The sequence below is a fragment of the Schistosoma mansoni genome, assembly GCF_000237925.1.
Source record: "Schistosoma mansoni, WGS project CABG00000000 data, chromosome 3 unplaced supercontig 0044, strain Puerto Rico, whole genome shotgun sequence".
Classification (NCBI taxonomy): domain Eukaryota; kingdom Metazoa; phylum Platyhelminthes; class Trematoda; order Strigeidida; family Schistosomatidae; genus Schistosoma; species Schistosoma mansoni.
In genome coordinates, this window is record NW_017386006.1 from 1,242,383 (window position 1) to 1,260,163 (window position 17,781).

Sequence of the window (17,781 nt, forward strand, 5' to 3'; positions counted from 1 at the left end):
GGACGCAACGCGCGTCCTGGATTCCACTGCTAACCACTATCCATCTCTGCTTAAAGTGATGAATAGTTTTCAGTTTTGATATATTGGATTTTATGTTTTCGCTTTGTTAACTGGCTAGTTTCCACAGTCTTCACTCATCAAATAAGTGATAACTAACGTTACTGGCTGGCTTAGACAAAATATCACTGATACGTCCTAACAACAAACTTTGCATTTTAAATTTATATTGAAGTATCTTCCTTAACAGAGATGTCTAAATATTTGCATTTCAACAGTTTAAAGTTTTTCAATTTGTCTAGACATCTTCATATATTATTCAGATTTTTGTTCCTGGCGTTTCAGGTTCACTGAACTAGCCAAGAACAGCTGTCTAAATTTTAAAATACCAGTATGCATATCATGTTACATAGAGTAGCTTCCATTTTTTTAAGTTTACTTATTTTGCTGTCAGGTTCCTTCATATCTCTTGGATACAGATCCTGAAAGTCTCCCACTTGGTCCTGTTCGTTTGCGAAACGACGATGAAGATATTGACATTTCATTAACAAGAAATGAAACCGGTTCAATTGATAATTTTTGCACGTTTAGTCCAATAAATTCTGGTTCTTTACCTGTTAGTCGTTCAGGATCTGTTGGAGGTTCAGGCGAGTATCTATTGACTGGTCCTAAATATTTACGTCATGTTTACGTAGCTTGCGTTGTTCATGTCCTTCAGCTATTAGGAGGTCAGTCGGATTTCGTTAAACTTCTCGAACCTGTACCATCTGGAAACATAGTAGGTCTTACTGGACCAGATTTAATAGCTTGTCTACCGAAATCGGGTCTCTTGGTCAGCCGACTATCTCTAGTTTCTTCATTTAATAAAGCAAATAGCAGTGAGACTGAACTGGCTCCTGTTCTCCCGTTAGCCGGATTAGCAGTTTGGCATGGGGCACCAGTAATTTCAGTTGCTGTTGAACCTGCATCTGCTACAAATCCTGAAGATGTTTACAGACTGGAACGTGGTCTTCGACTTTTAGATCGTGCTGATCCCTGTGCTGAAGTAAGTTTATTTTATTTTAATGTTACTATTTGCTAATAGTGAATTTATCAATGACTGTAAAAATACAGGTTATATATTTCATCTCTGACTTAGTTCTGATGTATTTTATAGCACTACAAAAATTCGTTATGGATTTTAGCGATATTTAGCTAAGGTTTATAGGCAGACTACAATCAAGGAATAAATTTTCCAGTTCACATAACCTGGATGCCTTGAGATGGCAATTACTACTGATCAAAATATAGAGCTGGGATATATGTGAAAATACCGTTATTAGTTACAGTAACTAAAGATCTTTCAATTTCTGTTGTATTTTAATTCCCTTCTCGATGTGTTTTACAATGTCATTTGAAGTAGAGAGATGATGTAATGTAAAACTAAGCATTTAATTAATACTCTTCCTACTTTAACCTGGAGAGCCACCAAAAAGTAATATACTTCAAGATTAAATAAGTAAACCCTGCACGTGTTACATACGAGTTACGTACATACATATTGCTTGTACTAGTAAATAGCCTTATTAGTACAATATACTCTATTCAGTAGATTTTCGTTCTATGATCTGGATGGTTTGATTTTAAAGCTTTGATTGTTCTTCTGAACAACATTCTCAACACAAATGTCAGGTAGAAGTGAGCTATATTCAAATTTCTCTATATAGGATTTAGTTTGTTCTGTCGACTTTGACCTTGTTTGGCTATTGTTGACCTGAGATCTTTTCATGCAGTTAACAACAGGACAATAAAAACCTAATTTTAGTAATGAAAGTATAACGTAGTTTTGAAACTAAATATCTAAGAGGAGATAAAGAATAAATGTATCTACACCATTTTGACTGATTTTGAACTATTTCTCCTAATGTCTCCAACTATTAGTTGCGACGATCGCATGAACTTCAACCAAGTGGTCTGAATATGCCTATAGGACTTAATCTGTTAGTCAATAACTTTATGAACTGATATCACATTTCAGTTTGGATATCCCTAGTTTTTTTTTCAACTTACTTCCACACCAGCAAACATCATATGTAACAGGGATGGATGATAGCAATAACCTGGTTCATCCTAATTTGTATTGCTGAAATTAATTAACTTCAACATATTAACCTAAGATTACTGATATCCCACCAAAATGTATATGTCCATGTATATTTGTATATTTAGTAAATGCTTATATAGGTGTTATGTTAATCCCGAAATACAATTATCTTAATTAAAAATATTATTTTATCTTGTATCCAGGTGACAATTACAGCCAACGGTGAATATATTATACGTGCTGCTGGTGAAATTCATTTACAAAAATGTATAGAAGATTTAATAAAACATTTTGCACCTGAAGTTGAATTACAAATATCTCCATTTGTTGTACCATTTCGTGAAACAATTATTGATGCATGTAATACATCTAATTCTATATCATTAATTAGTTTGTCTAATTTATCTTATGAGAAAGCTTATATTCAATTTGAAAGTTTAGTACAAAAGTTTAATTTAACATTGAACAAAAATTGTGATCAATTACAAAGTCTTAATTTACAATTACCATCATCATTATGTACTACAGGAGATGATGAATTAAAGCCAACTACTACTACTATTAATACTGGGGATAATTTAAAATCTATAAGTTGTAGTACACAAAAATTACATAATTTTCATCACAATTTAGATATTAATAATTTTCCAATTAGTATATTTCAACTACCACATAGTAAACCTAGAACAAGAATTCTAATACGAGTTACTGCTCATCCAATGCCATGTGAATTATTAAACTGGATTGAACATTATGGATCTTCAAAAGTTTCTCAATTAATTCGAGCTTTTAAAAGTAAAGTAAGTTGGAAAGAAGTTCGTATTTCTTTTTTTTTCTGTGTAAACCAATTTACGGTGTTTTAGTCATATAAACATCAATAATTTTTGTATATGGAATAGACTTTTAACTCGTTCATGCTTTTTTTTCGACTCAAATTCGAATATACTGGTTAATCTGTTTCCAACCAATCAGGTGATTGTGAGCGAATCATAAAGATACTAGAACATTTTTATCAGAAGGAGGTTTGTGGAGATTTTAGTAATTTTATAGTTGAAATCATGAGTAAATTGGAGCTAGACCACCATGGAAAACCTGGAAGCATTGGACGGCTGTTTCGTCCTAGTGTGGGACTCCTCAGCAGTGCGCATCCACAATCCAGCGTGTGGAGTTCGAACCCAGGGCCTTTGGTCTCGCTCCGTGGTCTAGCGGTCCAGCGTTTGCGTGCGAGACAGCGGGTCCTAGGTTCGAGTCCTGCGTGGGGAATCGTGGATGCGCATCGCTGAGGAGTCCCACAATAGGACGAGTTGGCCGTCCAGTGCTTCCAGGTTTTCTATGGTGGTCTAGCTTCAATTGACTCATAATTTCAACTGTAGGACACTTTTGTGTGAATTCAATATAAAATTCCGATGTGTTTACAGTAAAAGTACATGTTGGGGTCCAGCTTCACACAACCGCGACATATTTCCAGCTAGTGTACTAGCCAATCAGAAAATAGCTTCTATAAATAGATAGTTTATGAGAAAGAAAATGGTAACATTACAAAGTGTAAAGTGATTTTGTTTAATTAATAAATCTATTAATCTCTTTTACAGGTTACTCTGTTTGGAAATCGAAAAAACTACAACATACAAAACTTGTCTCTATAGATATATATTGCCCACTTTTTTAAACTATTTTATGGACCCAAACGGATTTTTAAGAGTCCCCACTTTGCTCCTAGTTAGGGTTAAATACTTAGGGTAAAGTTTAAGGGTTTATGGTTGGGGTTTTAATCACGAACTGACATTAGCTGTAATATCAAATTGCTCTGTAGCTGCCACATGGATGAATGAATTTCACTCAAAAGTACAGGAAACGCTATCTGATTAGTTCATCTATCAAATGAAGTGTTACCAGGTTAAGGTGCTTTTAGTATTAAAGGTTTAATAATCAGGTTTATTTGCCTGTTATATACAATCCCTCTAGAAAAATAACATTCATATGTCATAATCTGTACATTGTTCACTTTATGCTTGAGGTTGTGATATGACCGGATGAAAAGGAAAAATTACATTATTTTACTCATTATAATTTTTGTTCAATACTACATCCGTTTTTAATTCAATATGATGATTATTCAATGTATTGTTTATTCAAGATACGATATTCTTGTATTAAATTGACATGAACTATGCTAAGCATAATATGCAGCATATGATTTGTTATAATTCTGGGTATTTTTTTTACATGTGATTTTATTCTAATTAATAATCAAAATGGGTGTACCGTCAATATTTAAATTAGTGTATTTTCGATTAGGATCGTCGTTGTGTTTTAGCGTTAATAGGTCTTCACTTGTAACAGTCCTGGTGTCGTAGGAATTGCATTGGTTCCTCGTTCTTTCACGTATAAGTAATAAGCAATGCGGATTTAACAGATTATCAGGAGCTACTGCACTCTGCTTATAAACTGTTTTTATCCTAAGTAAATAACGTAAAGCTTTCGTTTTCTTAACTATATCATTCTTAGTTACAACTGAGATGTAATCCTAATCTAATCATCACACTTTAACTATGTTATTCTAGAATTTTTTTCCTAATCCTATGAATATTATCTACAAAAATGTACATTATCTATACATTTTTATGTGAAGAACCATTGTTCGTGTATTTTCGGATCACCAAGTGACCAGCGCTGAGGTTAGGCATAGGGTACTGGTAGAGAAGATAAGTCACTTGGTAAAATGGCCTATCGTAATCAAATCAGGTGGTTGGGATATGTATTACGAATTTGATGGTCGAAGCTGTCTGGTGTAAAAGTAGGCTGAAAGAAAGCTATAGACTGCCAAAACAAGAAGTGGCATCACTCCGTGAAGATACTGACTATCGAACTTTATTTAAATATATAAAGATTGATACAAGGAGACACCAAATATATATGTGCCATTCAAATTATTCAGTGTGTGCGACGACCGGAATACTATCGGAGCGCCCATACCGAAACAATTGATTTTCTTGGGGAACCACTTCCAGAGCCTTTGACCTAGAGGTCTAATCCACAAGGCAGTGGAGCAACGTCAAGAGATGCAGTTTCATGGTACACAGTGACCAACAATAAGTTCATACTCCATTTGTTCCCTAAGGATCCTGGAACCCATGTACACCATTGGCTTGGAATCAAGGTTTTCCAACTCTCCTAGGTGGATCCTCCATATCCATCAACTCGATTAAAGCACCGTACATTCACTTTTGGTCCTCTCAATTTCATAAACATCTCCCCTCCCGAGAAGCAGTGAGTGGGACTTCCCTAACAATGGCTGTATACGCGTGACCATGTGAGAGCATTTGGAGAAGGAGAGCTGACTCTTCCCACTCTTCACTGTACCAGTGCATTTAGGCGCATTTAAATAGTTGTTGATTACCTAGTTTGGGTCCACAGGACCATCTCAACCACTGGTTAGATACTTTGAGTGACATGGCCTAAAATCGTTCTCAACGGCGAAGGAGGACTTACCCTTTGTCTTTTGTTAGACTCGGGGTTCCAAAATGTTATAGTTTTTTCATAACTACTGTTTTTCTCTACTACTACTACTGATACTCTCACCACATCAGCGACTGTGTTATTTATTTTAGTAATTTTTCCTCTCTGTGCTTTTATAATATGGTGGTTTGAACTAACGCACATACATATGAGGTTCTACTTTGTATATGACTTTGATCTTATGGGAAAAAATATTCTTTCTTTTTTAGGCATTAAATTACACTAAACTTTTATCTGAATTTGAACAGCAGCTATCAAATATCTGTTGTCAATTAACATCAAAATGTACTTCCGCATGTGCTATCAATTGGAATCAAATAACAACATCGTTGTTAGCTTTTGGACCGAATCAAACTGGACCAAATATTTTAATTAGTCATTTAAATACTGATTATTTTCCATTATGTACTGTTTGGGGTAAAAAACTTAATTCATCATTGAATAATTCTACCATACATTTAAAAAATATAAATAAAAAATCTAATATCAATTTACCAATTATTAGTTATGGTAAAGCATTGCTACGAGGTTTTCAACAGGCCACTTTAAAAGGACCACTTTGTGCTGAACCAATGTATGGTATTGTATTTGTATTAGAAGAGATTGTAGCAGAAAATTTGGATACATTAAAATTACCAAATTATAGTAATGACAATACTACTACTACTACTACTACTAATAATAATAATAATAATGTTATTTCTCGAGAAAATAAATCACATAAATCAAATATTAATAATGAATTAGCAGCACCGTTACCGTTGGAAAATTTAAAAAATTCAATACTATCATCTACTGCCACTACTTGTTCAACTGATAATAAACCAGATAATCAATTATTAAGTAATAAATGTAAACGTAAATCAAAACGATTAACATCCATTTCATGGTTAGATGATGATGAAATTGAGCATTTGTATCATAGTAGCTCAGAAGAAGTTGATCAAGACAGTGATGATAATGATGATGGGAATTGGTGTTCTGATTCTTCAGAAAATGAAGATAGTCGGTCTGATCGATTTTCTGATGTCGAAAATTCCAACACAGCTGTTGTACAGGTATCTATCCATATATATATATATATATATATATATATATATATATATATATAGCTTTTCGTTTGTTTCAAAAAAAAGTAATTCATTCTATACGTTAAAAACCAGGTATGGCTTTTAAAAAGATGATATTTATAGGTTATTAGCATTCGATCATAGATATCTTCGAAGAATTGCTGAAGTATGTTGAGATCATTAAGTAATGCTAACTTTAAATTCAAGGCAGTAGGTAGATCTCGGTGATGAATCCTCATCATATGAGGTAGTTGGGACGTGTTTTTCGTATCTTACCTACCTGAATGTTCAGTGTTGATGTTGTAGGAGTAGTTTGGAATTGAACAGAATGCGACATACGAATTTTTTGGATCAGTTCATGAAGTTACTGACTGTTGGACTGAATCGTGTTAGTAGGTCCGGACCCCCTGCTTAGGGTCTTCGTGATTATGTCCTAACCAATTCTTAGATACGTTGGTTGGCATGGCTTGCAATCGGTCGCGATAGCGTAGATGGATTCACTCTTCTTCTTCTTCCCTTAGATATGCAGTTTAAAAATTATCTTATACTTTTTTATTTCATATATTTATTCATTCTCAAACCGTATTGTCAATCCCTAACCTTTTCTGTTACCCATGATACTATTACTGCTTCTGCTACTTTGGTATCTATTTGGATAATTTCCTCTCTCTGTGCTGATACGATATCGTTACTCGAACCAATTCACATCAGTGCCAAGTTCTATAATGTTTGTAGGTAACTGTCAGATTGGAGACTGTGAAAATAACTTAGTTTCAGTGGAGTAGAAGAACAAAATTGAATGTTAAGTAATGGAAAGGTATGCTTAGGGATCTAGAATCTCATAATTTCTATATTTCCTTTTATCAGTTAAGTTGTATATCATCAGTGTGAACTAGAAAATATCGAATTGACTACTGTGTAATAGTGCTGATTCACACTCACAAATCAATTTAATCACTTAATATTAGTTATTTAACAAGTACAAGTTTATGCACTAGGCCTTGAGCCACACTTTGTGTAAGCACTCAGTTTCTCAAAAAACAGTAGTATCTGAGAGCGGGTTTCGAACCTTCGTGTTGCTGATTAAAAACAGAAGGCTTTGACCACCAAGCAACTGATCCATAAAATCGATTCTATAGTCCAATTAGTTAAATTTTCCCTTAATCTTGTCCATTATACTCGACGATCAACACTTGACGAAAATCATTTCCTGTGTTTACTTTCATTCTTTGATGTTGTCTATCCCTAGAATTCCGAAATGGAAACCTGTTTTGACACAACCAAAGAAATTCCTTATTGGCAACGACGGTCTGACATGGCATGGTTACATGATATTCCACCAGGTCTTTTAACACCAGCTATGACACGAGCCTGCATAGCTGCATTTCAATCCTGTCCATTTCAACGCTTAATGATTGCTGTATATGACTTGGAATTGCAAGTATGCTTACTAATTATATGGTAAACCGTTTCTAGCTAATTTTTTTAAAGTTTATATTTATTAACTCAGTTGTACAACTCATAATAGTATTCTTGTGTGCTTACTAATTTACATCCCGGTCTTTGTAAAATATTTGGTCCAGTTAAGAGTAAATTAATATAGTCACGGATTTGTAATTAATTTCTGTGCACCTTGCTTTGAGGCATGAAAGCAACTCAAATAGCAAGGAACATACAGTCTAAACTTATGGAGACTAAGTTTAAATTAAATTTATGAATTGATTTATGCGCACACTTTAGTTTAGTTGAAATGTCATAATATTTTATTCATTGATCTTCACTTTCCAAATCACTTCCTTGCTTGTCAATAACAGAAATTTCACCTTTTTTTCAGGCTCGAAGTGATGTTTTAGGACGCATGTTCGGAGTTCTTCGCAGGCGATATGGCAGAGTTGTTAGTGAAGATTTTAGAGAAGGTGAAAATACTTTTATTATTAGTGCCAGATTACCTGTTATTGAGAGTTTTGGACTTGCAGATGAAATAAGAAAACGTACCAGTGGTGTTGTCAGTCTTCCACAATTACGTCCTGGTGGCTGGGAATTGCTGGATATCGATCCGCTACAAAAAGATGTGTCTTCTGTAGATACTAAAGAATCTTTTGGTGAACCGTTTCGCACAAAAGGAGGTTCCAGTAAAGTTTTTCGATCAAAACTACCAATCTCAAGTCTTCATGATGGTGGTGGTGGTGGTGACGATGGAACTGGTGAAAATATGGATGAACCTACAAGTCGGATTTCTAGAGTACAACGATATATTCGGGAAGTTAGACTACGCAAAGGATTACCATTAAATGAACAATTAGTGCTTAATGCTGATAAACAAAGAACGTTAAAGAAAAATAAATAGATATGTTATTTTATAAATAAAAACAACTTGTAAATTATATTTTACAATTATGTTTTTTTCCATTTGAATAAATCATAATCTATTTTGATCAGAGTTCATTGATTTTCTATGTATATTAGTATTTCTAATGACTGTTAGCCTTATTGGTTTTCTTGACTTTTTTGAAATGAACTTTCATTTTTTACGTGTTGTTTTTTGGAAATTAGCGTCAATCATGTTTGAGATTGTGACTTAATGGATGTTATATTGTATTTGTTATATATTGGATTACAAGATTTAAATCTTACTTATTACACATTCAAATGCTTTCTTTTGGCAAAACAAAAGCATTATTGGCTACCCAAATGCCCTGGTACGGCTGAGAGTGGGGAGAGTCCGCTCTCCCTCTCGAAATGCTCTCACATGGCCACGCGTATATAGCCTCTGCCAGGGAAGTCCTACTTACTACCTTCTCGTGGCGGGGGTGTTGTTTACGAAATTGAGAGGACGAAAAGCGAATGTCCGGCGCTTTAACCGGGTTGGTGGACACGGAGAGTCTACCAAGAAGAGTTGGAAAACCCTGATTCCAAAACAATGGTGAACATGGACACCATGATCCTGAGGGAATAAAGGGCGTTTGAATCAGTCGTTGGTCACCGGTTACCATGGGACTGCATCTCCTCACGATGCTCCACTGCCTTGTGGATCAGATCTTTAGGTCAAAGGCTCCGGGTGTGACCTCCTAAGAAAACCACCTGCTTCAGTTTGGGCACCTAGTCAGTATCACATCGCTCACACAAATCAAATGAGATTTGTGTGGCGCATATATATCTGGTGCTCGTTTGTACCAATATTTATGTGTTTAAATAAATAATATACGGTAGTTGTGCGGTTCGCAGTTCAACAAATTAGCTTAACCCTTGCTAAATAAATTATATTTATTGGTTGCTATTTTGTATGGATTTTGGTTCATGTATTATTCCTGAAACTTGTCTAAAATGTTTAGCTCAAATCCGAGTACACATTCTACAAATCCATACAGCTATAGTTTGTCATTCAACGGATAATCAAAATAATCCAGATATACATCAGTCAATTGAGAAATCATCTGAGTAAATATATGTAATGTACAATTGACAATCGTTGTTGTTTATTCACACTTAAATTTCATTTATATATTCTCCTCACTTATTTATTGTCACATCAATATAAGACAATTCGAAAGTTGTATATGTGATGTATCTTGATTATCTGTTCGAGATTTATCAATCTACTAATACATAGTGTGTGTATTGTACACTTTTCTATTAGGAGAACTAAAGCTACAAAAGAGAAACAAATTTTAGATGAAATCGACATCAAGAGCTTTACAGACCAAAAGTTGTGACGAGACTATAATTTATGGACGGGCCAACTCGAAGCGAGTGAGCGATCTCAAGTTCATAGCACCTATTTCAATCACCAATGCTCACGTACTATCGGTTTACAGCGGATTTCAAGGAGAACGTTATAGTTGAGCGGCTACAACAGATGGGATTACTGAGATTGTGGTGCTCAAATGACTGCTGGACATTGTTCGGACTATTGTGACGGTGTTGTATCTCGACGTAATATATATTGGAGGAAAAAGTCTGCTAGAACTGCGACTTTTTTCACTCGATCCCAATTAACACTAAGATAGATTATGATACTTTGTTGTAAACTCGATAACGAAAGAACCAATAACACTGGCTGCAACCTTTGCGGATGTTACTAAGGCTTCGGCAGTTCAATGGTATGAGTACTGTCAAAATATATGTGCAATGAAAATGAAAAGCATCAGTCTTTTAGAGGAATCGGGAGAATCATAGAAATCGACGAAATAGTCGTTAGGAAACGCAAATTCTCAATCGAGGGAGAAGTGTTAAAGAAGACAGAGTAATTAGCACTTCCTTAGGTATACTTAACAGATCTTTGGTACATATTGTTGTGGCGATCCTGAAAATTTCTCGCAATAGACATGACAAACTCAGGAAATATTAAGAAGCATTTTATCCAATCAGCGTTTGAATAGAAGTTTTGCTAGAAATAACGCGAAAATGAAAAGTCACATGTAGAGGTTCTGATTGGCTGATTACTACACTACTACTATGTTTAGTAGTACTCTAGAATTTTCAGGAAAACCCAATGTCTTCTAAAATACTATAAAAACCCTATATTTTCTGTACATGAATGAACCTTTGGAGTAAAGTGCTTCTCGCATATTTTACGCCTTTTCTCTTGTGTTCAAGTCGCTGTGTAGTTCTAGCTTGGGGGTTACGAGACTAGCTTAGGATCCGAATATAGCGTTCAATCAACAAAACTTATCACATATGATATACCATCTCAAAAGGGACATTTCCAGCACGTGAGAAACCGACAGGCTACAACGATTATAGCATTTATAGGAGAGTATGTGCAGCCGGGTACCACAATATAAACGGATGACTGGAGAGCATATTGATGGCTACCTAGACTTAGTTATCTGTATCGTATCATCTCTCACAAGCGAGATTTTGTAGACCCTACCACGGGAGTACACACCAATAATATAGGAGCAATTTAGTCGACACTAAAAGAATATCCTCGACCTTATCATGGCTCCAGAAGTCGACTATTATTGAGTTACATGGATGAGCTCCTGTACGTATACGTCACAAGTTCAGGACTGCAGAGCCTCTTTCTAACCTCTAGAAGTTTTTAAACCATGTCTAGAAAGTGTATCCACTCTAAATTTTTGGTTTTGTATAATATATTACTCTACACTGTCTTGTGCTTGGCTGAAATCTCTCAAGGACACTCAAGATTCGTTCAAAGGTCTTCCATAAACTATGGTCTCACTCAATTTGCTTCGAAATCAAATAAATAATTCTGTACATGATAGATGAGTTACATCGTATTATTAATAAAACTGTTAAGTCGATATCTTTAGTGTTTAGTTGCATTGATTACTACTTTTTAAGGTTAAGATTTGAACATTCTTATTGCTTATGAATTAAAGCCTCAGGTTAATAATAAGTTATCTTTTTAAGTAGGTTTTCTTGTTTAGATCTAGTAATTTGTTTGAACTAATCAGTTTACTGATACATTGTTTCTTGTTATTTGACTAATAGTCATAACATGGATGTTTCAACAGACAACCTTTAATACAGGTTCAGATGTTAGTCTCAAGATGAGATACTTAAGGAGTTTACTAATTGTCACTTTGATTAGAAATACGTCTATGGAAATTATAATAAACATCTTTGTCAACTGCGCTTAAGTTTTTTACCGGCAAACTGGACAAATAATCCTCTGTCTAATGTCAATCATAAGAATGAAACTTTATTGCAGTTATCAAACTGCAAAATCTACATTTTAACATGTTCATTCATCAAAGACCAGTTATCGCCTTGGACTTAATTAGTTACAGTTTGCCCTTGTCAGCTGAAACAATGTGACTTTTCATTTAAACTCATCAATACTTGTTCGATAGATTTAATTTATTTATCGGAGTCAGTAGTGATCAAGACAAGCAATTTTCCGAATAAATTCTCAGGGACAGATGTATGCTATACTGACGAACCAATCAGATTTAGATACAAAAGGGCTCGTGATTAATAAATTTTATAGATAACGTATAGGTTCTTGTTATTTAAAGTCAGAGAACTACCTACATTCATATCAACTGCATCTTGGCTGGCTGTAGGTGGATCTTACTTCGTCAATGTTGTTTCAGAGCCACCGAAGGACATCCATATAGTTTACTAGCACTAACCTTGAGATATATCAAGCTGAGGTTACCTTCCTGTAAGGATGGGTCGTTGGCAAACTCAAGAAGCCCAGAAAGAGCCGAAGACATTCCATCCGATCACCGCTAGAGGAACACTCCAGAATGTCGACGTGTAGCTTCCTTATTGAGTGAATAAGAAGGACCCTCTATGTCCATATTGGCTGTACGAAATGATGACTTACTTTCAGCCAAAAACTATAAATACATGAGATTTTTGTACTATATTTGCCACTGTTTGGAATAACATTCCTACTTACTAGTCTTCTGTCTTCTCATTTTACGACTTGGGAGGGTTCTAGCGTTCGAGTGCTCAAGTATCACGCGATATACTAAGAATCTAAGTTCGAGATATAACAGTTCCTATTACAAATGTCTGATAAATCCTATCTGAAGTGAAATCCTTATACCTATCGAATAATAATGAAATATTTTATGAAAATTTTCATTCCATCAACAACAAGAAGAACACATAAGGTAATTAAAATTATATTCAGAAATCAGATAGATAGTTTACTTCAAATTCATAATTATGAAGAATTGAATTGTACTTTTTACCACTGTCTTTGGTTATCATCTAACCCATAGGGTCGGATAAAACAGCAAAAGCAAACAAAAAAAAATTATTAACTAACTTAAATTGGAAGGTGGGTTTTAGTCAAATTAGGTTTGTTTAGATAATAATTTACTAAGAAATTAAGAAAGCCATAATAATAATAATTAGGCACTAATAGAATTAAGGAATAAGTAGTAAGGCATTAAGGTGTTGAATTTGAGATAAAAAAAGAACTAATATATGTAGTTGATGCTTGTTTGTTTCATTCAAACAACATTGTTTAGACTTGATGACACGTATTATATATCATAATAATAATAAATGGGGATACTTTTTAACGGGATAACATTGTTTATAGACGAAAAAGAATAGATTTAGAATACAATATAAATAGTGTGTTAGTGAATATGCTTTAATTCTTTGAACAACAACAAACAATTGAAGGAAGCATCAATCGGCTAATTCAGAAGTACACTTGTAAGTGTAATATGTAAGTGTAACATGCAAATCTGTTCAGTTGAAGATTATTAACAATATAAATAATAGTAAACAATTTTTTTTTATTTTTCAGAAGCGAAATACTAACGGAACAAAGAAGAATACTATATGTCTATCTATAGTGAGTCCTTTCCAATTTTGGTAATGTGTGTTTTCATCATTTTGAAAGTCCAATAAAAAAGAAAAAAGAAGTCATGCGAAAAGAAATTTCAGAAAAAGCCTAGGGGTAGAAAAGTATGAAGGATTAAAGCAATGCAATTAGTTTTATATAGGCATTTGTAAACTATGTGTTTTTAATGTTGTTGTTGTTTTAAACAATTCACCCTCTATATATTTGTGGATAACACTTTGTTGTAATTATTACATTCATGTAAAGGAATATCTATTATCAGTCATTTAAAAGTATAGTTAATAAGCGTGTAATTATCATAAGCCTTGTCATGAATGGTACTAAAATTGGTTGGACAAATTGTAATACAGTTGATTTAAAAAAAAAGATTTCATTGAATTAGATAACATCAACAGTGAATGGACTGCCTGGTACATGTTGATCACCCCATTTAATCATAATTAAATGACGACCACGATCACGTACAGTATAACTAATTGAATATTGACCATAACCCATATGTTTAATATTGACTTCTTCACAGGCTACAACTGGTCCAGATACTCCAACATACAGTACATCATGACCTGGAATATTATTTTGTTTTTAAGAAAATAAATAATAATAAAATGTAATGAAAATTCTATTCATGAACAGGAGTTTTCACTAATATAATACAGAGTCAATGGAAATTTATCCGTGTTTCATGATGCACCTTGATTAATGTTTTAATTTACTTACTTACGCCTGTTACCCCTCGTGGAGGATTATAGGCCGCTCACCAGCATTCTCCATCCAACTCTGTCCTGGGCAATCCTTTCCAGTTTTTTCCAGTTAACATTCATCCTTTTCCTACATGCTTCTATTTCCCGGCGTAATGTGTTCTTTGGCACAACTTAAGAAGCTTACTATTTATTGTATCAGATTTTTATTCAAGCTAATTAAATATGACAGGCTGCTGATTGTTATCATACTGATAACTATTATCATTAACATTCAGTTCATTATAAATTTGTATGATTCAATTAAGCCTTGTTCACATACACTTATGTTTCATGTAACGTAGTTGTAGTGAGTTATGTAACTACAATCGGTTCTTTTATTTGAATTGTAATGTCACAAATTCAGTCTTAGAATACATAAATGAATCTACATTACATGATCAAATTGATTAGAAATTATAACATACATATATTGAACAGAGAAGCAACTAGCGTGTTCTACTTTAAATAATATAGTATCTATTCACTTAGATTGCTTACTGTTACGCTGTAGCCATTTGATTTTTAAGCCTAAATAATATATAGGAGTGAATGATTTTTGCCAAGAGGAGCCAAAACGTACCAATGATCTACTGAGTGAAAGTAGATATTCATCAAAATCCCTAATATAACATGTGTCCATAGCAAAAACTAAGGTGAAATCATCAATACTGCTAAAAGCAAAATTTTCCTGAAAGTGTTATAGTCAATGAAATAATAATACAACGCATAAGAGAACCCTCAGAAATAGCATACAACTAAACAACGTCTTTTTTCATTTAAGTAATAAGGAATTCATGAAATAAAGATAAGCTACCTAGTTCTACCATCTAAATATGTATTATTGGCGGCTCGATATCATGAATTGCCTGTAGTTCGAGATTTACACCGTTAGGTCCTAACCGCGCTCTACCCATTTTGGTTCGGGAAGTGGGGTAATACCATTAAACCTCACCCTTTTAGTATCGCTCATACCAAAGAAACTAGTGAGTTAATTTGATTAAATTAAGAAAATCAACTCAGTGATCTCAAGGTTAAGTCTTCGCCTTGATACCTGAAGGTCCTGAATTAAATCTTTAGAGGGATGGTGGATACACACTAATAAGGAGTCCCATAATAGAGTGGAACGGCTTTCCAATGCCTCTTGGTTTTTACTTATAGCCTAACTAAGATTAGTTAGTGATGTAAACAATAAAAATTAACAGTTCCAAAAAATATATTAGACTAATTAAAATTACATATTTGGTGCATAACCAAAATTACCTGCTTGTGATGCATTAACTGTAAATGTATTAGCTTCATTAAGATATGCTTGTTTAAGTCCCGGTCCAGAGCATGTAACACGATCTGGTCTAGATGGACCAAAATTAGAATGTGGTCCATTAACCATACGTCCTCCTGTTTCTACTACAACATGTGTTGTATCAGTTGTGATTGTTTCGTGTACAGCATCTCCTGTCACAATTGCCTGTTTAATAAAATATTAAATTAAACAGAATTGTTTTACTTGTGATTCATCAAATATAATGAGATAACATGTTTTTTACAAGTTTATACATTCTATCTTTGAAGTTGTTAGTACAGAACGCATGATAAAGGTCAATATTGATTTTGGCTTTTATTGTATGCGAAAATGATGATCTATTAACAATAGCACTGGTTATCTTTATTTTTCGTCATTAACACAACCATTCTTCGATGAATTGGCGTGTGAAATGTTGAAAAATAGTTTATGTTAATAAATTATTAGTTAACCAGATGTATGAGCCTTTGTTTCGATAGAACTATAAGACAGTATGTATACTGGGAGACACGATACGTCTAGGTATCATTGCCTTCTCGTGGTGGGGGTGTTGTTTACGAAATTGAGAGGACGAAAAGCGAATGTCCGGCGCTTTAACCAGGTTGGTGGACATGGAAAGTCCACCTAGGGGAGTTGGAAAACCCTGATTCCAAACCAATGGTGCACATGGGCTCCAGTATCCTGAGGGAACAAATGGCGTATGAATCAATCGTTGGTCACCGGTTACCATGGGACTGCATCTCCTTACGATGCTCCACTGTTTTGTGGACCAGATCTTTAGGTCAAAGGCTCGGGGTGTGGCCCCCTAAGCAAACCACCTGCTTGAGTTTGGGCACCTGGTCAGTATCACAGCCCTCACACAAATCAAGTGAGATTTTCATGGCGCAAATATATCTGGTACCCCCTTGTACCAATATTTATGTGTTTAAACAAATAAATAATGGTATCTTTATCGACAAATTTAAAGATACTATACATATAACAAGCCTAAATAGTGGGATGAAGCACTCGTTAAGTGACCACTTCTATTTTCCTCCCTGTGATTTCTCATCTTTGCCTATAATACTTGATATACTCGGTTGTCAAAATAAAATTTTTGATTACTTATCATCATTGTAACCTGCATCGGGGAATTTCCTTGTTACTAAAGTGGAAGTCAGTCTTGTGTGGTGTAGATTTCAGCGTTTGTCTAGACTATTAGTTTTGACTGTTTAAATCAGCCAGCTATTCCTATACCATATTAGGTGGTTGAAGTTAGTCGTCAGGAAACTGTGGCATAGGGTTTTGTCCTAGTTGGCACTCGCCAGCATGGCGTAAATACAAACGTTTGGTAATCGACCTTCCTCGGTGAATTCGAACCCATGTCATTTGGCTTCAAAGTCTGCGACATCACTACTGAGCAATGGTTCCTAACCACATATCATCATAATATACACAATATCAAGTCACCTGGACTGATATCCACACTAAGACTTTATCGATTGAATTCAATCAGCACTCAGGGACTAGAGAAACATAATCTTCGTCACTAATCAGTGATCAATCAATTGTTCTCATAGCATCGATAAAAGTGACGGATCATCAGATGACTTTCTTGGAAAAGTGTTCTCATTTTATACTTCTATTTGACTTGTTAGCTATGGAATGTCTTTGTTCATCCAATCTTTATCTTCCCAAAAAAAAACTCTTCAAGCTAGTTTATTATTTTTGTTTGAATTATATATTACTACCAATTCGTATTACACTCGATGGTGTACCTGCTATTTTCTTAA

At 34.4% G+C, this 17,781-nt stretch overlaps 2 protein-coding genes across 2 annotated transcripts in view; one reads left to right on the top strand and one right to left on the bottom strand.

The window, feature by feature from the left end:
- The window catches only part of Smp_000110 (similar to elongation factor Tu GTP binding domain containing 1), a gene marked incomplete at both ends in the record, with an annotated part of 33,863 nt that extends 24,847 nt beyond the window's left edge, over positions 1 to 9,016 (top strand). The window contains 5 exons of the mRNA XM_018791449.1: positions 716 to 1,042; positions 2,284 to 2,880; positions 5,851 to 6,451; positions 8,028 to 8,110; positions 8,504 to 9,016. Coding sequence (XP_018645394.1) covers positions 716 to 1,042; positions 2,284 to 2,880; positions 5,851 to 6,451; positions 8,028 to 8,110; positions 8,504 to 9,016 — 2,121 coding nt within the window. The remainder of the gene's footprint in view (positions 1 to 715; positions 1,043 to 2,283; positions 2,881 to 5,850; positions 6,452 to 8,027; positions 8,111 to 8,503) is intronic.
- Positions 9,017 to 13,255: 4,239 nt separating this feature from the next.
- The window catches only part of Smp_000100 (filamin), a gene marked incomplete at its 5' end in the record, with an annotated part of 93,364 nt that continues 88,838 nt past the window's right edge, over positions 13,256 to 17,781 (bottom strand). Inside the window, 2 exons of the mRNA XM_018791450.1 lie at positions 13,256 to 14,532; positions 15,970 to 16,174. Of these exons, the coding sequence (XP_018645395.1) occupies positions 14,345 to 14,532; positions 15,970 to 16,174 (393 nt within the window). The 3' untranslated portion in view covers positions 13,256 to 14,344. The remainder of the gene's footprint in view (positions 14,533 to 15,969; positions 16,175 to 17,781) is intronic.